Consider the following 27,531-nt stretch of genomic DNA (forward strand, 5'->3'; position numbering starts at 1 on the left):
AAACTCACATAGTAGTCATATGAGTAAGTCATTCTGACTTAAATATGTCAGTTCTAGGCAGACCGTGTTGTTTTAAGCAGCTTCAGGGCTTTATTTTAACCCATTTAAAGTAACACCCACTTACTGTATTTAAGCGGACATTTATTGAATTCCCTGTATTTTGGATTTTTAGGAGCGGTCAGTTTTTTGCCGGTCACTTATAATGTATATATTAATTTAACTACCCATGTCTCTGGACTGAGCATACTTTAAAAGATTATACTAAAGTATGTCATTCTACATGGCTAGTAATGTGGTTTTATAAGTGCGTTTGAATTTGCTCTTAACTCAAAAACACAAAACTGTGAATGGGAACAACCGTCAGCCTTTTATCAAAATAACAAGAGGACACCACATAATGAATGTAGAGGATGAAAATAACAACGAAACGTGTTTATATTACAAGAGGCTTTTCAACACAACAATGAGACAAGATCTCCTCATTACAAAAATGCTGGCAAAATTCTTACAAGATGAATCAAACACTCTTCCGTAGTCAACAGAACCCAAAGTTGTTTACGTCCTTGTTATCAGATGAGCCTTGTGCTGTGATGCTCCTTCATTTGTGCTACTGGTAATAACTCAGAGGAAAATTTGCTTCTAGATCCCCATGTGTCAGATTGCCCTAGTAAAGTGGTTAGGCTGTCAATTTAAATAAAGAATCTGGCTCTCATGTACAGCTAAGAGACAGCTGCTCTATTATTGACAGTGTGAGTGGGCTGAGGGCCCATATGAAGTGATACAGTCTGATAAAATCATGACACTATAATGTCATCATAAGTACAACTTATAGGCAACTTGAAGTATCTGGAGTTACCATAGGGGCAATTGTTTGAACCAGTGTTGCTTCTGTTCTCTGAATTGGTAGTGTGTAATACAAGGCTTGGAGGGAATAGGCAATGAGTCAGTCACGTCTCTGGTGGAGCCAGACTTAATGTGATAAAGGTAGGTAATCATCTTCTGCAGATATATAATTCACTATTAATAGCCTTTCTAACTCTAATTTTAACTGTAACAAATTATTGTATTTCTGATTCGTTTTGCAGACTGCTCACATTCCCCATCTTGCCTGTTACCCCGCCCCCCCAAACCCATTTTTAAAGAGTTGCGACTGGCCCAAATGTGTCACACCTAACAAGACTCGCTGCAAATTTAGCCTGTCAATATGTGTCAAGTCTTATTCATCAGCTATCACTCTTTATCTCAGCTGTCCCTCCTCTTTCACATTTCACCACCGGGAGGCTTGACTTTGCCCCGAGTTTGCGTAGTTCAAATCCACCCTCAGGTTCTCTGCTTCAAGGTGTAAAAGCAATGACAATCACAGTCCTTGCTAAACCTAAATGTGACGAGGGTAAAAACACTGATTGTAAATCTCTCAGCAGGCTTTTGGTACATGAAGCGTCTAATGATTGACATTACCTGCTTCTCTCATTGACTGGTTGTGGCAGGCATGAGAATCTCACATCTGCATGAGATAATTGTCTACTGAGGGTCAACATAGTGACATACAATAACACATATTTGATAACCATATTTTAATTCGTAACTCTCACTAAAAAGAAATATACTTCAATATATTGTATATTTTTCCTGGGTCTGAAAGGTGTCCCAGGGCCAGCTGGTCGGAAAGGAAACAAAGTGAGTGAGTGAATTACACCATCAATGGTTTATTTTTTATTTAAAAAAAATAGATATTTCAGGAAATCTGCTTGACTTTCATGAGCTGTAATCCCCATCTCAATAACGTGTTTGCCCATCTGTTTGAAGTGCTGTTATGATTGCTACTCCAAACATGGCCAACTAAAGAATACTGTTATTGCCATCATAACCTAGCAAGAGCTTATTGATGGTCATATAGAGTAGCTTTTATCCAGGCTGAGAGAAAATGTTCCACTCACTATATTTGTATATTCATAGGAATAGCTTTTTGTAATGGACATAGCCAACAAAATCTCTTCATCTTGCCCTCTCTAAACAGTTTTTATGGGACTAAAGCCTGCGGCAAAAATGTGGTTTGCATAATATTGGCTTCTTGTTTAGTGACTCCTCACAGGGTCTCTTGATTTAGAGTACATTTGACATGTGGTCCCAAATATTAGAAATCCAACAGGTATGTCATGTGCAGTAGGCTATGACTGATTTCATAAGCCTGGGATTTAAGACAAGCTGGAAGTGCAGCAGTGGAGTTTGACGCAAAACCTCGTTCTTATCGGCAGCCACTTTATAGCCTGTTTCCTGACATCACTGACATGAATTAGATAAACTCTTGTTGCAATGCAGAAAATATTTTTTAAAGTTTTCTTTTCTTGTCATCCCACAGAGGGATTATTTTCCATGTATAAGATGAAATGTTTTTCCTGTAATTAGTTGCCATGTCTCCCGCTCTTTCTTTTTTTTTTCTCCCTTATTGGGGCTTTATTTGTTGTTGTTGTCTTTTGGAAGAACTCACCACATAATTGTAGGTGTAACGCTCTGTCTGCCAGCCTTGAAGTTATAATGAGGTCTGTGTGTTTCTGTGAAGACTCACAGCGTATTTTATCCTATTTTCTGGATGGGAGGGTGGAGGTGGAGGGAGCGTTTGTTTGTATTGAAACTGACAGAGGGAGGCAGATTTGGAAGCATAAAGTAATGCATCCCTTGCATATCCCATAGCAGGTATATTTTAGCTGTGACATTCATTTAGACAACAAAATGGATATGAACTACAAACACCTTTTTTTTTTTTTCTTCCATCCACATCTGATAAACGGGTATTGCCAGATGAAAAGTCCACTGATCTTCAACTCGATGCTTTATAAAGTGCTGTTGGGATTGTGGTGAAAAAGGGGAGATAACTGCAAAAATATTGGACAGTGATACATGAGTTTTATCTGAAAAGACAAGGGAGGCAGTAAAAAGCATGTGAGATCATTGCTTACACTGGTTAATGCTGGCGTCAAAAGACATCTACTTCTTTCCTTATATGACTTTTCATGACTGCCTGTATGTCACAGTCACCAAACAATGTTATCATACCTGTCCATTGTTAATACTGCAAAGCTTTTACATGATATAGTACGGCTGTGTTTATTTTAAGGCCTGTCACATTTAATGGCAGCAGCCCACCTTCCAGTTGTCTGACAGTTTGAAAGTCATCAGACAGACTTCATTTTAAGGCACACTGTAAATAGTTGTTAATGGCCTCCTATAGCACATTGTGCATATATTGGGATAGTACTGCTATGAATAGTAAAATCCTGACCTTCAGTTTTTATCACAAACATGATGGCTGGCCTTTAGGCTAGATCTTCAAAAGTTCAGAAATATATTGTGCTGATTTAGCGGTAGCCATTCGCACACAGAATGATAAAGATGTTAGTGACTGGGTTTTATTTTTTATTATCTTCCTTTGCAGGGTGATGTCAGTCTTCCTGAAGCTCGGGGGCAGCCTGTAAGTTTACACTGTTACACTTACATCTCATTATGCTTTCTCTATATGTAAGGACATTCAGAAGAAATAGAAATGTTGAAATCTACTCACGCTGGTGTGACCTGAAATGGCTGGCCTGAGCTTTGTAAATATCACAGCCTTTTTGGCTGACCAGGCACTGCACACAGTGTTAAAACATCTGGCCCACAGAGATGGAAAGTGAGACACTCAGGTGAGCAGTCCCTGTGTCACATTACCATCACCTGGGAATGGGTAAAACAAGGAGCAGATTGATAGGGCTCAGTGTGCATCCTCATTCAGGCCAAAAAGGACAGGGATGAGCAGCCAGGCAGAGAATAGTAGAGCTCCAAGCCTCAGGGTGAGGGGGAGGTTGACAGGTAGTCGCTGGCTGTATCCAACATGGGTGAGACATGCACTTATTGGGTTGGTGGCTGTCCCTGCAGACTTCTCACATTTACAGACACCCGAGACGAACTACACCATGTTGTATGCACTGCATTTTGATCTTATAATTGGACTGGTTGTACTAGTGCTTCTTTCTGTGGTCTTGTAAAAAATGTGAATGTGGTCATTCATGTGCTGTCAGCAGACAGATATACAGTATGTACTAGCAGATGCTTGTATTTTCATCTATCCACACATATAGTGAGTGTGTGGACAGATGCAAACACCCTCACTCTCAGTGCATTGTAGCTAGGGAGTTGACGCTTGCTGGAGATTAAAGGTATACTGCGGGTTGTTAGCTAATTATGTACCCATCATGAGGGGATCAGCCTGCTGGTTTTAATCAGCTACGGAGTGACACAAAAACTGTGTCCCACTGCTTCTGGCTTGCCCCTTTTATGTCACCAAAGTGCCTACAATACCCACAGGACACAGCCACTATCCCTTCGCTTTTCTCCAATGCTAATTTTACATTTATAAGGACAAGCTAAATAACAATCTTTCCCAGTAAAGTGACCATAGTTTAGAGCAAAACTTTCTCACTTTGTGCCAGTAAATTGGCTGGTTAATGTGACCAGAAAATGTGGGGAAGAAGTTACTAAAGTAGCTTAGACCTGCTGCTGAGTTGATTTGCATTGTATTGCTTGTTACCCAAGGTCAAAACGCTGTGCTCACAAGGCAACAACAGATGTACCATTCTACATGAATAATTGATTTATTATCAAAACACTGAATGGACTGGGGCATGTTTTATTTAAGGTGTCACAGGTCAGAGCTGTCACTCTTTTTTATTACAGATACAGCTGCAAATATTTTAGGGCTGTCAGCCTCCTTGTTAAATTATTTGTTATAATATTTTGTTGTTTGTTCTTTGCATGAGGCCTCTGACTAACGTGCAAGACATATGTTGTAAATGTCCATTTTTGCAACTGTTTCCAAGAAACATCAACAGCATTTGACTTTTGAATGCCAATTGAAAGAGGACACCAATTATTCGGAAAGCTGAGATGTTGTATGTGGCCTTGCGTCCATTCTATGGCCTGCTGCATAGATGACACTGTCTGCCCTTTCCTGACAGTGGCCAGCAGGGTGTCTGGGGAGTTGTAATAGCTGTGCCCTGACTTCTCTTTGGGTCATCACAGCCTAAGATAATTGCATCCTGACCAACTCTGTTTCTTGCCTGTAACTGGCAAACGTTGTTAATCTATATATGAAACATGTGAGTCATTTTCTCGTACTGACTGTCACGCTTTTGATTGTTTGTTTGATTCCAAGGCTGACAAAGAGTGCGTCAAAGGAGACAAGGTACTTAAACGAAAATATAGTTTTCACTGAAAATATGTAGGCATTCTGTCTTCTTGAGTTTATGCCTTTGTTTTCTTGTAAACATAACTCTTTCTTTGCTAAATGCAGGGCCCTCCAGGGGACAAAGGAGAAAAGGTAACAACATATTCATCATATTTAAGTATATTATAGTATAAGTGTTTGTTGTTCGACAAATTGCACATACTATGTGCTCAAACAAGCAACTACTAGCAATTATTGAAGCACCATAAGTATATTTTTTCTGAAGAACTTCAAAACAAAGTCACTACTCAGAACGTACCATGATTAACGTACTAATTGTTCCTTATCAAGATACTGTGTAGAATAATGGAATGAAGCTCTGATTAACCGAGGCTGAAAATTGCCTATTAAGGGGATCCTGGAGAAGTCATCTTGAAACTGAGCAAGAATGGAAACTGCAGCTGTGCATACTCCCTCCTATCTATTCATGCAATTTTAACTAAGCTAATGCTGCTTATTAGTCCCTAAGTTATCCACTGGTCTGCTGAAAACATGTTGCACAAACATCTGTCTGCATCAGTTTTTACAAGAAGCAAGCCATAATCTCTCACTGTAATGCCACATGAATCTAGCACCCAATTCAATATGATACATGTCCTTTTCTCACAGGGATTGGCTGGGGTGCCAGGGGAACCAGGCAAAGAGGGCAAAAGGGTGAGTAAACAGAAACAGTCCACCAGTTGTGTGGCCTGGCTAGTGGTTGTACTGAGGACCTGACCAGGGGAAAGGCCAAATGGCAGCTGAGTGGCTGTTGTTTTGGGGGGATGCAAAGATGATGCATGGCAAAGGGATTGTACTGGGCCTGCAAAGAGAGAAGGGTGTGTATGTGGGCTTGTATGACAATAATGAATGGGCTCCATGGTCAAGGGGTCACACACACTCACACTATGACTGGCAGCACACATGGTGCGGCCCCACTGGGTGACTGCAGTGTGCACTATTTATTGTCCTAAAAGGCCAGCTTGATTTGGGGTAGACAATGTCCATGATTGAATCAATGGAAACATTACACCACGTGTATTTATTTGTCACCTCTAAATGTAGTAATGGTGGTATGGAATACAAGTGTCTGAATCTGTAATGTAAATCGCAAGTATGCATTTACTAATATATGTAACACTGTTAATTCCGGAGGGCCTCTCTTAAAAGCTTTTTCAAAAAAATTAAAAATTAAAGAATAAGTCACATTCTTTGTGAGAAATTCTACTTCATTTGAGAAGTATTTGTAATTCATGGTGTTCTGACATTAGTATTGGGTAAACTGAGTAACATTATGCTGGGCTGACAACTGTTGTTCATTGACATCTCAGCTGAAAAGACAGTGTTCGCAGGTAGACGGGTGAAGAGAGTGTCCTTTTGTGTCCAGTCTAATAGACTTTGTGTCAATACCACTGCCTGTTACCATGATGAAAAGTAGAAATGAAAGATTAAAAAAATAGAAGAAAAAAAAAATTAGGCTAATATAAAACATAAAGCAGGTTGCGCTATAGAGCACCCATAAGTAGGTCAGGCAAATGTTCATATCAGATTACGCAAGAGCCGAGATGATGCATAATACTCAAGACATCTGGACACAAGTACCTCAAAAATTCCACCCTTCAGTGTGTGTGTGAATACATTCAAACTCAAACTTGTTCCAATAACATTAACAATTTATGACCTATCGTCGGTTGTATAATTTCTCAATGGATCATTTCCCACAATGCATTAAGTAATCTATTTTCAGGGAAGGTATTCGCAGTCAACAAAAGTGAGATCAGTGGCTAATGCAGATGTGTTGTTGATGCTGTTGCCTCTCTACTTTATTAGTTCTGTGTTATTTCATACCTAACCTGACTTAATTAAGGATTGAGCGTCAAAGGGACTGAGTGTCAGAGGCATCAATTATGGTGTGCGCTTTTCTTGTGGAACAGTTTTATGAAGAGTCTTTCAATCATAATTGGTTTTGAGGAGTAGAAAGTCACTCTGTGTTTGATGTTGTGGATTCTTGGTTTCCTTTATACCTGTAATATTTCTTGCACCACAGGGCTTCAAACTAGCCATTTCAGACTTTCTGCTGTTGTTGTTGCTGAAGACACAGTTCCGATCTATTAATACCCTGTCTTTGATGACTGGCTGACTTCATGGTAGCTGTTAATGTGCTAAGGTTTCTGCTTATTCTTAGGTCTACGAGTCACATGTGGCCTCGAAGTTGTTGACCAATCTGTGTTTCTGCAGTTTGACAGCCTATTTTTAGGAAGGTGGACATATATCATTGTCAGAGGCTAGTGGCCAGCTGAGACAGCAGGAGACTCTCACCCAATTAGCGACACTTGTCCATGCTTGCAACTTACTGGTTTCACTAAGAGCCGTAGCTGATTTACAAATGAAGCAGAATAGCTTGACATAGACTGACCACTTCACAACCTTCAAAGAATAGCTGGGAGTGGAAAGCTTTCACAAGTCCTTAGATTTAAGCCAGACCATCTCTCACACTGTCTACTTCAATTTATTGTTGAGGAAAACACAACCACTCTAAGCCATTTAGATTTACTTCAAGGTGATGTGGAGGACATTGTAGTGCGGGGAAGAGGAATGATGCCATTTGCACCGATCTATCTCTGAAGTTTAAAGCAACATATGCAAGAGCAGATATCAAGGGCAGTCACCCAGCCCCCTCTGTGACCCTCACAGAATCTTGGTTTTATCTTATTATCTTGATGGATGACTAATTCAGTTTGTCAAGGTGGAGGTAAGGGCCCAACCATGTCGAGGTATTTATGGGAATGTATTTCCACCATATTACACATTGCCATTAATAGTAATGTGAATGGTTTTATCTGTTATGGATGGCATTGACACAGAATGACAGGTAAAAAGTAGGACTTTGAAATTCAGCGGCACATTGAAGCAGATCAAAAAGAAGATGGGGAGCACCAGTAACAAAGAACATGTCCCCCTTGCTAACTGTGGTGTGCCAAAATATTAATCAGGTGGTGATGTGCTAAGCTCTATGTTGTCATTGTATTCTGACCCTGTCCTACACAGGCCCAGGAGGCAAAATATGTACATGCTGAAGAGAACAACCTTGGAATTTTAGAGTTTTCCGTGTAGTCATTTGTTAGCCAATTATTTGGTATGCTCATACAAACAGCTGGCATTGCAGAGAAGTGCCTCCCTGACAGGGTTAGGGTTAGTAACTATCAATATATAAATATTAGGGACTGTATAATAAAGAATTGTGTGCATACAAAAGTGATGTGGGATTTGATGGCATAAAGCAAAAGTGAAAACCTACGGTTGGTCAATGCAAACTGCTTCCTTAAAGCCAAAACAAACAAGAACACTATGGCAAGCTTTGTTTATTCATGTTGTGCCAAGTCTTCCCAGCATACTCTGCTTTGGTAGTTGGCACTGTGTTGCGAGTAGGTTCAGTGCAGACATGGGTTCATCTCTGGGCAAGGCAGTAGGTTCCTGTGGATTAATAAATAATCACCTTAAGAAATCCCCCATTACAAGGTGGGTTTTGGAGTTTGAATCCATGCTTCACACTACATTAAGCCTTATTAACTGTATAAATGTAACTGAATAGAAAAATAAGTCCTTGCTAAATATAAGTCACTGACTAATGTGCCATGTGGATTCCCTTAGTTTGCTATGGAAGTTATATAATATTGTCATGCATTATGGACAGGCATTTATTTTAATTACATGTTTTGGGACCATTGACGCCTTAGAAATAGATTCTAACAGTACAAATTGAACAGTACAATTGCTACTACGGATGTGTTATCTTTTAATTAATTATGCAGTATAGATCCTCTTCGTGATTTATTTATTTAAGTCAAGTTATTTTAGCTTAAAGAGTGAACTAGTTGGAACAGTTGGCAGATTTTTTGGCTTGATAACTGGTGAGTTGTAGCTCAGTGATAAATATGTGGTTGTATTTTATTGTGCATAAGGTGAGATTTCTGTCATCTTTGATGCTACAAAGACTCTACTTTCAGGTACGAGGTGACATTTTCAATTGACTGCTTTCCGATTGACTCTAGTATCTTTCCCTTCTGTTAAATGGCTCCTGTTGCTCATAGAAATAGTCATCTGCGTTGCTCAGCTGTGGATGTGGGTGGATGACACTGTGCCACATGAGATGCTCGCCTCATATGTCAAGGAGATAACAAAAGTCACAATGAAAATGAAAAGGCTTGGAGACAGTTGCTAGCTGGGCCACACAAGATGACCTTGTGGAGGGAAAAGCCATTAAAACAGAGACTTTTAATCTGGGAGAAATCATTTTCTCACTAAGTGATATGATGTGCCACACCAATACCACAGGTAAAAGAATCCAACCAGACAATCAATGGCTATTGAAAAAAACATTACAGACTGGAGCTCTTTGATATGGCAGCACTTTGATTTCTCTAACAGGTTATTCATTCTATGTTGAATCAGCTTCCACTCTCAGGCTTTATGCAGTAGACCCACCGTGGTCACTAATTACAGGGTCCGACAGATCATCAATTATGTATTCCCAAGTCGTTGTTCTTCAATCAATTGTCCACTTTTGAATTACAGTTACTAGAACGTAAAGTTTCTTCTAATGTTTTTCACAGAGTTGAAAGTACAAGATTTCTCTATGTAACAGATGCAGGTGCAAAAGTTTCCTCTAACAGAGTCGATAAAGCCTTTGGATCATGTGTAGACATGCAGCAGTATGGAGCCTTATATCACTGTGATTTTTGTTTTCCCCAAAAGCACATATCAGTGAGATAGACAAGTCATGAGATCCTTAAGCCGCAAGTCAAATGAAACCAGAGAACAACTTTGGTGCAAGCATGATGTTCGCTTGTTGAAAACAATTTCTTAAGAAAGAGACTATCCTCTAGTTAAATGGCAGAGATGGCTATTTGTAAAATAACAGAAGTCTACATCTCAAAACCTCAACTGCTGTCACATCACATTCGTCAGCTGTCATCACTTCAGATCATTTGATAGCACAGTCCCAGATCAATGCACGTCAGTAATTGTAGTGCAGACACACTTTTGGTTCTCCACTTGTGTCAAAGAAAATTTTAAACAATGTAACGTACATCAACAACAGCTGCCTGGGCACTTTAAAGTGGCATGGATACAATCTGTCAAAACAGTAGAAAAGATTGCCTGTCTTGTCTTTGCTTGGCAACTGGACTGGTCCACATTTCCAAAGAAGAGGGAGGTAATTGCTGTCTGTTGGAAGTGATAGTGGTGTTTACATTTCCTATTCAAGCCCTTTGCTGAATGACTGAGACAGCTGTCCATAAGTCATGACCAAAGGCACAGGCATATTTTTCTCTATATTCTTTGCTCCTTCACACTTGTGCTAGCACATGTCTCAAAGGTCATCTTTTTACTGGATGCTTAAACTAGTTGTTGAATGTTCTCTTCCATACCAGGGAACAATCATATAATATATATATATATATATATATATATATATAATATATCCTACCATACTGTTGGTCTTTTTCTCTCAGCACAGCCATGTTTAAACATGTACATGTGTGAGGAAAATATCACCATGGAGCAAGGAATCCTTTTCTCTCCCTTTAACAGGGCACGCATATCCTACTGGTACGCTCTACTGGATGGCATAATGCTGGTCAAAACATTACTGTCAGATTAGATACAATAACATTCATCTTCTTTTAAACTAAATCTGTGTATCATTTCATAGTAAATAGCTTTTGTCATGTAACCTAATTTGGTTTGAAAAAGTATGCTGTTCTCTAAAAACCAAATGTATGCTCTAACTGGAATTTAGATGCCTCTCCTCTACGGGGCCGAGCAAATGTTGTTTTGAGATAATTGACCTACCATAGTATATATTATATTCATATTATATCTGATGGACTTGGCTGAGGTTCATTTGGATCCGTGTGTGTGTCTGTAGAGACCAAAGCAGGCAGTGACAGTGATAGGGAAGGAGTTATGGTTCGGCGTGTGGGGACTGGGACATTTGGCAGCGGTTTCCTGCTCCATAGGTAGAGGCAGACAAGAACAGTGATGCAACTGTAACAGACTGTTGACCTCTACCAGAGCCCCCGCTGGGCGAGATTATTAAGTAACCAGTCCCTGGTGAGAATACCAGCCTTCCTGCCAGAAGATCTCTGCGGGAGGCTGCTGCTGATTTGGGTGATACAGTAAATGCATGAAATAACAGCAGCTATTTGACTGGAGCCATGCTTCTTGTTGTCCTGCTCAGTACACAGCTATAATGATATGGTAAATTCAGTTCTCCCAAATGCCTTTAGTCAAGTTTGATTTGATATGCCACTGATCTGTTTAATATACTTTCACATTGATATATGTTACATTAAAGATGAAGAGAAAGTATAAATCATGGCTAAAAATAAATGTTACATTTAAAAAACAAAAATTTAATTGATGCTACATTTTACATTGACACATTTGACTTGTACTGTAGTCATTTTGTGGTAATTTGTAGAAAGTAATGTAAGAATAGTTACAAACTACAGTGAAATAGTGTATATCCCATATGCACACGTTCACATTTATGTCTGTTAAATTCAATGTAACTCAATCAACATGTAATACTGGATACTCAGACGTAGCACCTATAAAGCATAATATTGATGGTCTGTGTCTGTAAAGCTGTGTTTAAATACAGTAGCGTGATGTAGATATGTAGTTACAGTTTTGGCCTGACCCGTTGAAGCTCAATGGCAAGAGTAACACAGAGAGAGAAATTTACAGGTCAGCAGGGCTCACAGCTGAGATTTTATAGCAAGATTTACACCCTGTGCGATTTTACAAGCAGGGGGAGGATTCGTTAACCCTTTGTTAAACAAAATAGAATAGGTTATTCTTCTCTCTCTCTGTCCAAATTCACGTTGAGGAAATCCAGAGAGCCACACTTCTGACACCTGTATTACACCAGGAGGTAGCACATTTGCCCAGTGCACAAGGCAATTAATCTTGTCAATGTCAAGTGCATTGGGACGGAGGATGGAACAAAGATTTGACCTGATTGGGTATGAAAAGGTCTTACATTTAGGCCCAGTTGGGATAGAGGAGTGTTACAGGGGGAAGCGTTTGGCACATCCAAGGACAGATGCACAGCGCTTTGATTTATCTGTCTGACTCTCCTATTTCCCAGAGAGCCCCGGAATGGCTACATCCATGGGTGTCCATAATAAACACACATTAATTGGCCAATTAATTACAGGGATGAATAAAGGGGGCAAGACTTTGAGAGGGCCACTTTGATCGCACATTGTTCACTGGCTTTAATAGTCACCGCGCGTGTGTGTGTGTGTGTGTGTGTGTGTGTGTGTGTGTGTGTGTGTGTGTTTGTGTGTGCGTGTGTGTGCGTGCGTGTGTGTAAGCTGATGTGTATATTTATATGTGTAAAAATCTAATGTTCAACCAGGGGTAATGTAGGTCAATACATCCTCTGAGCATTAGATGAGCTTGCTATAGTTGGCCAGGGCATGGCCCTCATTCATACATCTACAACATCACCACTTTCTCAGGAGACAGAGCTATACCACACAACAGGGATACTTCAAGCAATATACGCGACCTTGCTGCTCAAGTGTCAGAATTCATCAGGGCCTGGCATCCTCTTGGCCTGTGTCTTATACCTTGCCAACATTTTCAAATGTTGTCAATGTCTGCCAGGTCATAGCAACACTAATGGAGTGTCGTGTATCAGGAATGGTCTGCTGAACAGAATTCTCTCAACTCATTGGTATATGTCAATGGACAAGAGGTGACTGGCTCCTGTGACTGTTCCAGGTACTGCGGCCCACACCACAGCTTTAGTCATCCAAACAGTGGGATTTCGTTGGCTCCAAACAGTCTAGTAATATACAAAGACACTCTCCTGGTATTTTAGGTCTGTTTAAGGAAGAGACAGCGTTTGAGAAATGCTTTGAATGTAAATACCTTTAAAAGGGCATTTTGGATCCATGATGCTTGGATTGAAGCATGCCCTGAGTAAGCTCTGTCAATGGCTGCTGTTTCCTCAGCCAAGGGGAGGGAGGAGCGCTCAGAGTCGGGGGGGGGGGTTTTGGACAGGCAGGAGATGTAGCCCTGAACACTGCAGAACACAGAGGCGTGGTAGTGGGAGGCTACATTAACTGCTACAGTCTGCCATCCATATTTTGATTCTTCACACTCTCATTCTGCCCGCAACCAATTTAGATACATTCAACTGTGTCCACTTTAATGGCATGCCAGGGAGCAGCGTATTTACAGTAGCCTGATATTGTACAGATGGTTGTGTGTGGGACCTTAGTGTAATCTGTTATGCGTGGTGAGTGATAGGAAGCACAAGACTCGCCCAGGGCTACAGTACCCAGAGTAAGCGCCCTGTGGATCTTTGCACAGTGTATTCTCTTCTGACCTCAAATATTTGGTTTGTAAAATGAACCAGGCTTTATTCAAAGTAGATTTTCAGCCTCTCCTATTCACTTGTTGGATAATGCATTAATGAAACACTCAGTATCTGTAAACATAGGATGGGAGCAATCTGCTCCGGATGAATAATATAGCCAAAAGTCCAGATGAGACTGTGAAATTTCTAAGAGCCAAGACTAATAACAGCATCCATTAGGAGATGAGAACATTCAAGAGGCTATGCCGGTCTAGTGATATGCAATAGGCACCCAGCTTGCATGGAAACACTGCACATACATTCAGCTGATAGGTGGGGATTAAGCTCATAGTATAATATAGATTTATCATTTTCACCACATAAAAATGCAAATTCAGCTAGTATCATCGGCCCTCTTTCCTCTCCTTAGGAGTTGTTAAAATCAATGAGCTCTTAAAACTCATCCGTGAAGACGTGGTAGAGACGTGGCTGTTGTAAAGAGCTGTTTTGAGGCTCCCCTGGGATTGCCTTGGCTTAGTTTTCTACAGACATCCACTGTCTGCATTTCCTGTGTTTGCCTTTGGCTGTGTGTTTGCATACTGTGTGGCAGTGAGGAGTTTGGTGTTTGCTGAAGTAGCTCTATAATTTTTTTTCTTTTTTTTACCCAATTATGTGCTGCGTTCTATGACTGGGTACCCTTGTAATGCCACCTGTGTCCACTTGTATTGTGTGGCGGTTCAAAAGACCCATAATGCAGTATGAAAATTATTGTCCCCCTCTCTCACTCTCATACAGCTTCTTGCTCTCGTCTATTTCCTTCTTCTCTCATCGTTGTAAGCCCTCCACATAAAAAATATCCTTTACGGTATTCAGTGCCTAATTGCCAGACTGCCTAATTAGGAATGTTACCCAACACACATCATACATTCATGCATTGAGGACATCTATCCTCTCTCATAGAAAGTGTACAGTCTCCTTATTGGCTCTATCCCCCACCGTGTACAACATTTGTGATGAAGCTAGTTTGCCATCTAGTGGCAGAAGTACAAATCACCATTTGGTCACATAGGATCTACGATTGAGTCTGTGTGAGGAAAGCCTTCATGGAAAGCTTTAGCCAAGAGACTATAGGTGCAATCTTGGCCAGCTGAGCTGTGTCTTAAGTCGGCTGCAGTGTCAGCCATCTCTTTATACGTCCCTGAATATTTAGATGGCTGCAAGTTAAAGAGAGCATTGTGTGCCAGTCAGAATGGTGAAAAATGCTAAGCTGCGTTTGAGCCCCTGCCAGGCAGCTGTCGGCTTTGCCGTTCTCTTCCTGCCCCGGCCGCTCCTCTTAACCCTCAGTAAACAACTGGAACAAATCCTATTTTATTGAGGCTTCTACCAAGTGCAAGGGATCTCTGCAAGCTTCAGTGCTCAGGCATTTTTTTGTGCAGTGTCCTAAGATGGCATACAGTGAGGGCAGTCACAAGTATGGAATTTGCAGTGTCTGTCTCTAATTGGATCCTTGATCAGACGCAGGTGAGACAGCAGTCTCTGGAGTGTGGTTTTTGACATTTCATGCAGGCCTTACAATCAATATTTACCTCACAAGCGTTAATAGCTGATGTGACAGTGAAAAGGGCTTTTGTGAGAATTATGTCAACTGCAGCATATCAAGCTGCACAGTTGGTGTGAAATCACTGAATATTTGTTCCATTCTCCAGCTGATACTTAGCTTGATATTTTGAAGCTAACGCCCAGAAGCAGCTGTAGTGTATGTGTGAGAAAATATTACAGTATGAATGTAGACAAAGCTGAGTATGTGCCTAGATAGTTGGAGAGTTATTTTCGTATAAAATAGAGAAATACACACATCATCACAAGTTAACTGTGGATTTTCACAAAAGTGTTCTGCTCTACTACTACTATAAAACTACTTTCCCACTTAAGAAACTGTGATGCTGGACTGTATGTAATGTTTATATTCATTTCCAACATATTACAAAATAATAGACACATACTGTAGTTGAGATAAACATGTGAAAGGTTTAAGAGGCATCTTGGTATTTTAGATATCCTTGTGCATACTTAATGCTGGGTTGCTTTTGAATTTTCATGGTTCATTGTGTAAATCTTTAAATGAGAAATCAGAAAATATTTGCAAAAGGGAGGGGTTGACATTTCAGAATTAATTACAGAATAAATTAGCTTTTGCTGGCAGTGTGAGTAATTGTCTGTATCTTGTCTGAATCTGGATACAATAAGTGTTCCGAAGAGACTTTAGGTCTGACCGATGGAATGAGGGAATCAAGTACATCTGGTTGTTTCCGTCTTTTTTTTTATCATTCACAGGCCTGGTGCAGACAAGCATTTTCACTTGGGAATAAATATTGTGACAGGCTGTGTTGTAGCAATCTTTCTCTTACTTGTGTCTGTGTGTGCATGCATTGTGTGCACGTTTGTCTCTCTGTGTTTTTGTCTTTTTGGGTGTAACAATGTTACACAAGTTCTCATTTCTGGATGTCCATGTCCATTTTTTGGATGGTCCAAATAATCCTTTGACCACTGGTGTGGAAGGATGATGTTTTTTGTCTTTGTCCCATCGCTCTACTGCTAAAGTGCACTTCGTGACAGAGATAACAGAAGACTCCATATCATATACTCTTTGTTCTTCTGTGACTTGTTAAAAGACATGAGGCTATTATTAGGGTGTCTCATCTTCACTGTTTTGTACTAATTTGCTTTCCCAGCAAATACAGCTGCTTATAAGTTACATAGTCAGTTCTAGTTAAACGCAGTACCGCAGTTAAGTTAGACAAAAGGCTCAGGTGGCCTGAGCACATGTCCCCAGAGGGAGACAGGACTCAGCTCAGGCAGAAACAGTGGGAATGGCATGTGAGTTTTTTTAGGCTAGAAAAGGTCATCTCTTTTATGAGCCACAGAACCAACACAACTTGGCTTTGGTAATGTCAGGTAGTTTCCCCTTCAGGACATGAAACTTCTGTGTCACATATGAAACAGGCAGAAGAAAGAAAAGCAGTGTAACAAAGATTTCTGTTCAAGGTGTCTTGAGTGTAACATTTGGTTAGAAGTGAATTAGATGAATAAGTGATAACAATATGTACAATGTGTGACTTAGCGGGAAAATCCGTCTTCTCCTATACCTCAAGGTCCAAACCCCCACTAAAATTGTCATACTGTGGATCCTGCAACACAACTAATTAGAAGTAAAAGAACAGGATTGATTTATAATTAAGTAGAGGATGAATGGAAATAGGGAAAAAGCATAGACACTATTGGAAGTTATCTTTTTTTCACATAGAAAGAAAAATTAGCAAACATGAAATGTATTGTGTTTGAAATAAGATAAAACTTGGAATGTTAACAGAAGTTCAAACTGATTTACCCGATACCTGATAACAATCCCTGCATATAAAAGAAAAAAGAAATATCATCCCCCCGTGCTGTGTGTCAGGTTTGAGTTTCGTCCTCTCTGGTGATCATTTCAGAAAGATACCTGCAGCTTATCTGTTGACCTCTCTTGACAGGGGCATTTGTCAGGTGGATTATGTGGCTTTTTGATGGTATATCTGCTTCATTGCTAAAAATGCAGAACATTTTGGCCTCTCCGTTTTACTCCACTGTGTTATCCCAGTATGGGTAGTCAGACAGGCATATGAAAACATGTTGACATTTGGGATAAGGATTATGGAGTCATCATAAACGAGTGCCTCAGCTGTGTGTCACTGTCGCTGTTGACTTTGCTCTCAGATTGGGGCTTGTGTTGCAGGACTGAGCCTGGCCCCATGTCTGTGCTTTCCTTTTACACTTTACAACCCATAGCAGAGTTGAAGCCAGTCGAGGCTGGGATCCATGTGGATTAAGTCGGGAGTTGAAAATATGCTGTCAATCTACTGAGGCCTCCTTCTTACCTCAGCTCTAACATGTACTCACTCTGGCTTTACTATCACCATTATTGAATTAGTAGTTAATGTGGAGTGCTTTTCACACTTCTGTTATGTGGTTTGAAGGTTTTTATAGTGGAACTAGCTGGAAGTCGTGCTGGTGAATATGTGTTTGGTCTTGCCAGCCCATCTTTCATTTACTCAAGAAGCCGGTTCATATTTAACTCTGACTCTCTCTTTTCCTCTCCTCCACAATCCTTTCATCTTTTGCCACCTCCTTCCCCTCTCTCATCCCTCTTTTCCTTCCTTGGCTTCCTCTATCTCTCCCTCCCCCTAATCTACTGCAATGACCTGAAGGAGGGCTTCACACTGCAGCGCTCAAATAATAATCAACCACTAGGATGTTGTCAAATTTATAGGACACTGAGCGTTGCATAGCAACAGAGATTGCAAGGGTGATCCAACAGGCGCTGCAAGTTGGGTGAGGGAGAAACAGGGGGAGTGACAGGAGACAGGAGACAGGAGAAGGAAGGAGAGATGACAAGTAAAACAGGAGACAGTAGAGAGGGACGAGATGAGACAATGAGAGTAGAGTAATGATATTATACTCAAAGGGAGATAATTAATAAATGAGAGATTGAGAAACCGAAAAGGACATAAGAAACGTTATGTTGGCTTAGCTGAAAGAAAAGATTCACAGACACTGCTGGCTGGTTTTGTAAGCTTGCCACTCTGTTTGATTCAAGTTGAAATTATTATAATGGTAATCTACTGTACTATGGCATCAGGGCACACATAGGTGTTAAGTTTAGAAACGACTTGATTATGGCAGAGTAGAATAGCCATTTTAATGATGATCCAAGTCCAGCTGTAGAAGCTCTTATGCTGTCCCTGAAATCCTTGTACATCAAGAAAAACATCTTTTTGTTTTGTTGTCACACATTTCTCATGTTTTTCACGTTCTTACTTTTCTTTTTTTCCGTTTTTGAAGTCAAAATCCACAGTTTCAGTTTCCTGTTCATCCTTGTTGCCTAGAGACTGCTTTGGACTTCAGTTTACCTCTGACACTTTCTTCTGCTGTTGTGTCTACCTCCTTCACCGAGAAAACAGTGAAAAAAAAGGCAATAGGCAAAACTTACGAGATCGCGCATTCCACCCCCCCATACACACACACACACACACACACACACACACACACACACAAACACAAAGAGTTGCTAGTAGTCAAAGAGGACACGGAGGATTAAGAAAACATGATGGACTCTTTACATGAGGTATTATCTTCACTCAAGCTTCTGCGTGCAAAAGTCGCTGGACTACACAATTTCCTAACATAGCCATACTGACCAATACAGAGAGAGTTTTGTAGAGCTAATAGGCTTAATTAGCTTTGTATCAACTCATTTTGCAATGGCTTGAATTTAAAGGACGTTCAATAATATAAAATAGTTGTGCACTTTAGCTTTAAACATTGTATTTTATTCAGGAAAGCATGATTAACTGTTGTAAAAGCTGAATATATGATAGAATGTTTGTTCCCTAATAGTTCTACAATAAAAGTTGTTGACAGTGTTAACACTCTCCACTTATACAAAAGGATATACAATTAGCTTGTGCCCAGAAGCATTTATTGTTCTCTGCAATGCCAACACATCAACAAATAGTTTAAAGAAACTGAAGAAAGAAATCTCTAACCTGACTGAAAGTGATTATAAAATGACCTCAATTTCAGATGTCAGAGTCTCCCTGTAGTTACACTTTACAAAAGTCTAGGAGGTCCAAACATGACATTTTGAATTTATGAAATCATTGAAATGTCAGGATTCAACTTAAAACCCTGAGTTTCTACTCTGAAAACACTTCACACAGTTGTGCTAAAGGCTTGGGTGCTCATGGGCACTACGGCGGTTGCTGGCATATTGATTATCTCAGTACTGCACAGCCAGTACGTCCCTTCACAGGCAGTTATCTGGCTGTGTCACTGGCAGGTGTTTCAGTTTGGAGAGTCAACTGAGTGCAAACGGTGATGACAGCTGTGTCCTGGACTAATTATTTCTTGTCACTGCGCACAGATTTGTTGGAGATGGCGTGCTAACCAGAGGTCCTCTGTACGGAGAAGTGTCAGTCTAACCACAAGGTCACCTGTTGTCTTTTAGATGTTATTATCAAATATTAAATTAATATGTTATCAAAGAAGAAAAAACCCTGACATGGACTTCCAACATTGACACCCCCAACCAAGTTTATCTACACTCAGCTACACGTAGCTATGTTGTGTGACTATTTTATATGTAATAAAGGCAGTAATTCAAGAATAAAATATGTTAGTATTTCCTATTGTGAGCAGAATGTACAACAGAATTGCATTTTTTGAAACATTAGAACATCTTTCCCAAATGGGGGTTTTACATGTGGAAATAAAGAAGGTATCAGAAGAAAAATCATATCACCGTATGAAGAACTATTGTACAACTTGTAGGTAACTTCAAGCAAGCTTCAGGCCTAAAAATGATAAATGGGGTTGATAGTTTTTCTATCTTTATTTGTTGAAAATTGAGATCTAGCGTACCACTGTTTGTTTTGATGATAATATGCAAATACATGGACATTAAATTAGTATGCACTTTGGTGTTAACAGAGGTTTAAGGGAAAATGTGGAGAAATCATTTTGAAAACTGCATAATTCATGACCTGCTTGGAATAATAGCATTTGAAATATTCATTAGCTGAATTACTTATTTTAGGAATTTGCTTTTGTTGTCGAGTTCAGGGGAGAAAGGGCAGCAAGGGGGGATAATGCTAGAACAAACAGTCTGAACTTTTTGCAAACATAGCAATGATTCACTGTCAGCCTATTGTCACTGACAGGGGAAAAAATAACACCAATCCCCCTCACCAAAACACTGTCTTTGTTTTTGAGAAAAGCCCTCATTCATGCTCGCATTAAAGCACATGTAGCCTCAAAGATACATTAACACAGATGATCAAAAGGCACTGGCCAAGCAAGCCTTTGTTTATAACATCAAATAGCATGAACACAGGAAAGGGTGCAATTTCCAAAAGAAGGTACACACTGGTTCCACTGTGTTGTTATTAAGGTTAATATTAACTGTACTACACCTTGGCTTCTCCTGTTTTCATTAGTCCTTAATCCGTGAAATAAAGTACAAACAGAGAAACACACGGCATGAGCGCATGAGCGCATGTGTAAAGAAATGATTAAAGCCGTCGCTCTCAGTGACGTTCCTTCCTTAATGTCCAATTCGACCCAGTTAATCAAAGTCTGCATACATACGGTGTCAGAAGGAAAAATTTGTGGGCGTTGCTTTGTAATTCTTTCAGCAGCCACAGTGATCTACATTTCTACAGATCTACACCACCACTAACTTGGTGGAGGCGAGAAGTGATTTTTTGTTGTGTCACCCACCATACTGAGATGGAGAGAGATACACTGTTTCAATATACAGTGGCACAAAGAAAATTGGTGTCCTTAAAAGGTTGGATTTTCCTAATTTTTTGAATTAAGGCATTAAGATCAATTTCCAAAGGATGTTTTTTTATTCCTCTTTTTAATCAATTTTAGCATGGGTGTGTAAACTTATGCAAGCCACTGTAGCAATTGTGTCAGATGATGAAACTCCTATTAGAAGGAGGTAATCATGTGTAGCTGTAAAACAGATATCTGTATTGTCTCATACTTCTGCCGTTGCTGCACAGTGAATTGATATGGGCCAGAGTATTAGCATTCTATTTGAGTTGATTTTACATATGTCCTGTGGTGTGTGTGTGTGTGTGTGTGTGGGTGTGTGTGTGTGTGGTGTTGTGTGTGTTTGTGTGTGTGTGTGTGTGTGTGTGTGTGTGTGGTGTGTGTGTGTGTGTGTGTGTGTGACAGCCAGCTAATTCAACACCTCTGCCAGTTTTAGATAGTTGTAAGGATATCCACAGAGCTTTATCCTCTTTTCTCACAAGGACATAAACCCTCTTGATGTAAATTATACCAACTTTGGTTTGGTTTGGATAGCATTACATCTCATGAAGATGTCAGCTTTTCAAGATTTGCAGACTTTCAAGCATGAAGGCATTTTGCAATTCACAAAATGTAAAAAAAACAAAAAACAACAACTTTGCCTTAAAGCAAGCAAAAATAGTTAAAAAAACGGTTGCTTCCTTCTGACCTCATTTTGCAATGCTGGACAGCACTAGCTGGCTTGGCCTGTTTGCGGCTGTGTCTGCTCCTTGGGTTGATTGATGCTCCGAGGGACTCACACAGCTGGAAAGGAGGTAGTAAACCAGAGGAGGGAACAAAGACTACAGGGCCACACGGGGTGCAGCAATTAAGCTGTTTTCTTGTTGTTAATTAAAAGCAAATTAGAGACTGCGACAGGAGTTGCTGTCTAGCCTTAATTGCTGACAGCACGTATGCCCAGCCACACCTGTTGTAGCATCTTCACTCACTCATCTTAGTCTTTTTTTTTTCTTCTGGTGTCTTTCTAAGGGACGCAGAGGAAAGACTGGGGAGCCTGGACTCAGAGGCCTGCCTGTAAGTGATATACAGTAACACACACACACACACACACAACACCACACACACACACACACATACATACATACATACATACCATACATACATACATACATACATATGAATGTATGTAGTGATTTAACGAGAAACCCTAAAAATTTAGCTTAGACAGTATGATACAGCAGCACTTTGAACAGTTTTTATTTAATGTTTATTTGTAGAAGGACAAGTATGTGGCATAAACAAAAGCCACACTGCACAGCATTTATAGCCTAGGCTAATTTGCAATGCCCATCCCAAGTATGTTATTTTTTAGCTTTTTTACCATTCAAAATCGATATCAATTTAACTTTATTTCACCAAGAATTCCCCTGAGATTACCAATGTCTCTCTAAGTTGAGACTTGGCTAAAATTGGACACATGACAAAAGCTGCAAAGTCATCATACTTAAAAGCATATTAAAGCAAACAGTCAATCAGAACAACAGACATGCAATACAAAATCAATCTTAAATAGAGCAATTACACTCTTCATAGTGAAACATCTCTGTAGACTGCATTAATTCCATGCTTAGACTGTATTGATCTGTTCAAAATCATCTCCCATAGCCCCATACTGCTGCAAGTAGGCTATATTATTAGCAGAAAACCACAAGCAGTATATTAAGGTAGCTCTTGAGAATGCTTGTATTGATGAGCAGGACAAGTCTGCCTATAAGGCCCATTGACTCCTTGAATTATGGTGTTTTCCTCAGGCGTCCAAACAAATCCCAGACACTGTTTGTGTGTTTGTGTAGTGACCCAAACAGTAAAGGGCACAAACACCACGATGTGTTAAAGAAGACAGCCTGTCAGACTCTTAACTGCTCTGTTGTCAGGACAAACAGGAGTGTTTAGGCATCATGTTGCTTCAAAGCTTTGGATGTCCAATTATTTTTCATGCACTATCGCCCCGATTACACATACACATAGGGTTTGTCTTACTTTATTTCACCCAGAAATCCAAAAAGATTCTGTTCTGCTTCTATCACTGTTATGCTCAATTGGTTCATTATCTTTAGAATACTTGTGCCACTCACTTTTATACCTCTCTCGCATGACTCAATGTATCCACTGCTTCCTTAATAACTCATAAAATTGTAGGACACAAAGTCATAAGGAAAAAGAAAGACAGGATTTAGAAGGTGTGACATTTCTAAATGGCAATGACCTGATGATACCATTAGCATGTGCCAGCTTTGCCTCCATCCCCTGGTATTGGCATTTATGAGTCACCTGTTTTGCTGAGGTAGATCTCAGGGGCAAATCATCTATTCAAAACACACACCAGGGCATCTCTCTCTCTTGTCCATTGGCAGCAGGACAGTGGGAGGGGGCAGCGCTTATTTTTCAAAGTCAAATTAGCATTGCAGGACAACAGGAGAGTTTGTGAAAGACATGCAACAAAGGCCACAATCAGAGATAATCTATAGATTGCTGGGGGCCAGCCACGTCTTTTATGAGTGCTAACGTTAGTGCAAAGTTTAGAAAATATACAAGTAAACCTGCAAATTTAAACAAAGGCTAGGAAAGGCTTAGGATAGTTAAAGTGATTTGAGCTGTATCCCTGTTTTACAAACCGTTCCTTACATGCAATTCCAGGGTGAATTGTCAAGATGACTGAGCAGTGTTTATCATAGCAGTCCTCCAAATAGGCAAGGAGTTTAATCATCTGCACTGTGTTGTCTGTATAAAGACTCACCGTGTGTAAGTAGTTGTCTTTGTGTTTGCAGTCAGGAACGGATGTCCCTCTTCGGAAATGGCACCTTTCAGTCAATTGTAGCCTATCTACTGTGCAAGTTAAATAGCTGTTCCCACCCTGCGCTTCCTGCAGCGCAGCACAGCGTGACTCAGTGCTTGTACTCCAAACAGACAGATGGCCATTACATACAGTGCTTTTGCAAAAAGGATCTGCAATCATTTTCATGAAGCCCAGGGGTGCTGTAGCTCACCAGAGGCACATGATATGTGGTGGAAAAAACTCACAAACATGGACCTCTACCTAGCCTCCTAGTCTCTTTGGTGCTACCTGCTTCCTTCACAAACCCAACCCCCCTTTAGCCCCCACCCACCAGGCCTCCAGTGGCCCACTTGTGATCATGCTGAGAGTGAAAGCTATTGTGTAGTGGACAACCTCCTGACCGCAGCTGTTCATTTGATGTATAGGTGTTCGTTTACTGGCGTGTAAGCTCAGGCCGCAGAATTCCTCCTGCTCCCTCTGCCCAGAGGAAGGAGAAGTGTCAGCTGGCCAACCTTGAAAAACAAAGTTGTCTGTATGAGGACACACTTATTATACCTCAAAACAAATGGGATTACAGTAGAGTGTAGAGAGTATACCTTAGGTGAAGGCACAATGGATAGTGGTTTCATTTGGATGAAAAATACCATAGTACTACCATTCCCTTAGCTTAAGAACAAAATGACAAACAGAGGTTACCTTGATCAGGTTTTTATGAGTTTTCAGTAATTGGCAACTGAGTTGCAGCTTTATCTTGTCACTTGAATTGGTCTCGTATCATAACATGAACCGGTAAAACTCACACCTTGACATGGCATAAAGGAAAATAGCTCTGAGATTGTGGGTTGTGCATCATATTTGCTATTGCTACTTCATTTTTATACTGTATGTCTTTTGTTAAATAAATGACTGATGACTTTGAACACAGAAAAAAGACACATAAAGCTAATTCCATACCAACACATTGTTTAACAGTGTAGGGTAAAGTGTACACATGTTTAAGAAAGTAAACCTACTAATCACGCTAACATACAACTTTCAACTGATTTCAGAATGATGAAAGGTAGAGTAACACCTGCAGGAGAACAAAGCTACTCATTTGAGATTAGATTAAAGGTGGCATTGTGATTAAATAATATGAGTAATCGTTCTTTCTGAGAATGTCAACTCATGCTGATGCACACCACAAAGAATGCTTACATTAATTGTGCATGCCAGCCTTGCCCTTGCCATGAATCAGTCATGCCCTCACATTACGTAACAATCTTCACTTTGTCTTCATAAATTCATGCTTACTTGATGACAAGAAAACTCTCACGTCCAAGAGAATCACTATACATTTCCATTTGTTAACATGAAACAAAAGCATAGCTGTGCATTTAAAGTAATTTCCCCAATCCAGCATGATAACCGGGAGAAGCTAAACCATCACACCTCAGAGAGGAATGGAGAGTAAGTTTCCAGTAGCAGTAATAATTGAGCAGCGTCAGAGATTCTCAGTGGCATTGAGCATTGTGCATTTTTTAGCTTGGACAAAACAGACGCAAGTTAGACTAAACTGCAGCCCGTGTAACATCTGGTGTGAGCCGAGCCCCCTCTCACTCACTCAGCAGAGTGTGAATGTTTTAAAGTGAAAAACAAAAGATCTGTGCCACGCATGATGTGCACATTCACATGAATCACATCTCCATGGCTGTGTCTCCCACTGACAGTCTCCAACGGGCTCTGACAGAAGACTGCAGATATTGATGGAGAGGCAGAGAGGGATGCAGACTGGCTTAATTACAGTTTGATGACTCGAGGTGACTTAAAGTCAACATATCACCCGCAGACTTCTGCAGGTGTACCACGTCTCATCCTAAACACGCTGGGCTTTGTCATTCTTTAAACACATTTGGATAAATACTGGCTGTGCTGCAGTTAATCTCATTTGAAAGGTTTATTAACTTGTTATACCTCTCTGCCAATCCCTTGCCTTTGAATGATGTTACTTGCAGATCTAACAGTGATAGCGATACTATTTTGCCATTAGTCCAAGCCAGAATGCCATGCACAACATTTTTTCAGCAAGTGACATCACAGACTAATACTAACTTTCCACCCGATGGGATTTACATTGAGTAATTGCTCAGTGGAAGACCATTTTCTGTGTACAATACAGCATGTGTTTTACAGTTACTGTAAGACAGATACTGTATTGTGAGCTGCCTCCAGCCGATAGCACTCCAACAGCGATATAGTTGATAAGATTAATGTAAAATTATGGTGGTCATGAGTTCCCAATGTGGTTGATAAAGCTGAACAGAATTCAATTAGTACTCAAAGTCAATTTTACCACCAGTCCGTCCTCCCTACCTAAAATATTAATAGAACAATCCATCTGTTCATACATCGCAGCAGTGTGCTGACTTAATAACAGCTCATAATTTGGATGAGGAAACAGTGACTATATCTCATTAAATGAATGGTATCACAGTGGCTGCTGTTAGTGAGTGGAAGGAATGGAGGGGCTGAAACGGAATGGCAATTATTGTTTGTTAGAGTCCAGCCGTCGCTCAGGAGGAGTGTGCAAATATGCGGCAACCTTTCTTGTCTCTTCTCAGATTGCTAAACAGATGCTCATTGCTCCACAATGTCTCATCACAGAGTATCTGAAGCATTCCCTACAAATCTACGCTCATGTCACACAAAAGAACAATAATTGTTGATGAACAGTGTAATTATTTTTTGCTCTCTGTTGTTATGTTTCGACAAAACAAAAATACATCACAACAGACAAACTTTATGAAGTGTCTTTGGAGATGTGAAACAATGTATTTGTCCGACTCCAGATGCATGTAGTGAATCTTAGCCACACATCTGCTATGTAGCTAAAATAGCATATACTAATGTATATAGTATGATGAGTCTTCTGCTGAGGCTTTACGTTCTCTTGCATTTATGTATGTAAAAATGTTCTATCACAAAAAATTTTGATTATTCATTCCCTGTACAGTATGTCTTGACCGAGGTGCAATTACATTTGTTTTACATTTATGTTAACTTAGAGTACTCTCCACATAACTGACAGGAAGAAATCCTATTTAAAAATACTCTGAGGACAGCTCACCAGCAGTCATAAAGTGCCATCTATTGGCAGACAGGGGAATTATTTGAAAATGGAAATGTGCTGCATTGCAACAGGGGCTCGAGTTTATCATTATCCTGCTAGGCATCAACTCCAACTCCATACAAAGTATCACAAAGTCACATATGCTTCTTTTTTTCCTACCATGATTACAAATGTGTGGTTTGTTTTATTCTGAAAAGACACAATACTGTATGTTTTTCTGATTACTTATTTATAATGTCTGCCCTTGTTAAGGTTCATCCTCTGAACTTTCTGTCTTTTCGCCCTGCCTTTGCTGTCAGTCACTGTCAATGATCTGCTGTGTTCACATACAGGTTGAGAGGGTTGAGCCTGCAGTCCCAGGGGCAAAAGGGGAGAAAGGAGAGAGAGGAGACCCTGTATGTATTTTCCTGCAGTGACATTTCCAATGCCATCATGTTACAGAGTCATTAACCAGGGCCTCCTCCAACAGGGCCAGCCTGGTGCTGAAGGGGCCAGTGGGATGAAAGGACAAAAAGTAAGTCACATCAATGTCAAGTGTCACACATGATGACTCCCTACTGTTTGTGCTCCCTGGGATTCAACCTGTGTGTGTGTGTGTGTGTGTGCGTGTGCGTGTG

The 27,531-nt window shown here is 40.3% G+C and overlaps 1 protein-coding gene across 2 annotated transcripts in view; it reads left to right on the forward strand.

The window, feature by feature from the left end:
- The window catches only part of LOC116704893 (collagen alpha-1(XIX) chain), a 92,826-nt gene that overhangs the window by 29,154 nt on the left and 36,141 nt on the right, over window positions 1-27,531 (forward strand). For both annotated transcript variants that reach the window (XM_032540648.1, XM_032540649.1), the window contains exons 11-17: window positions 3,434-3,469; window positions 5,189-5,218; window positions 5,327-5,353; window positions 5,870-5,914; window positions 21,999-22,043; window positions 27,247-27,309; window positions 27,384-27,428. In XM_032540648.1, the coding sequence (XP_032396539.1) occupies window positions 3,434-3,469; window positions 5,189-5,218; window positions 5,327-5,353; window positions 5,870-5,914; window positions 21,999-22,043; window positions 27,247-27,309; window positions 27,384-27,428 (291 nt within the window). The remainder of the gene's footprint in view (window positions 1-3,433; window positions 3,470-5,188; window positions 5,219-5,326; window positions 5,354-5,869; window positions 5,915-21,998; window positions 22,044-27,246; window positions 27,310-27,383; window positions 27,429-27,531) is intronic.

The sequence above is a fragment of the Etheostoma spectabile genome, chromosome 17 (assembly GCF_008692095.1).
Source record: "Etheostoma spectabile isolate EspeVRDwgs_2016 chromosome 17, UIUC_Espe_1.0, whole genome shotgun sequence".
NCBI classification, from domain to species: Eukaryota; Metazoa; Chordata; class Actinopteri; order Perciformes; family Percidae; genus Etheostoma; species Etheostoma spectabile.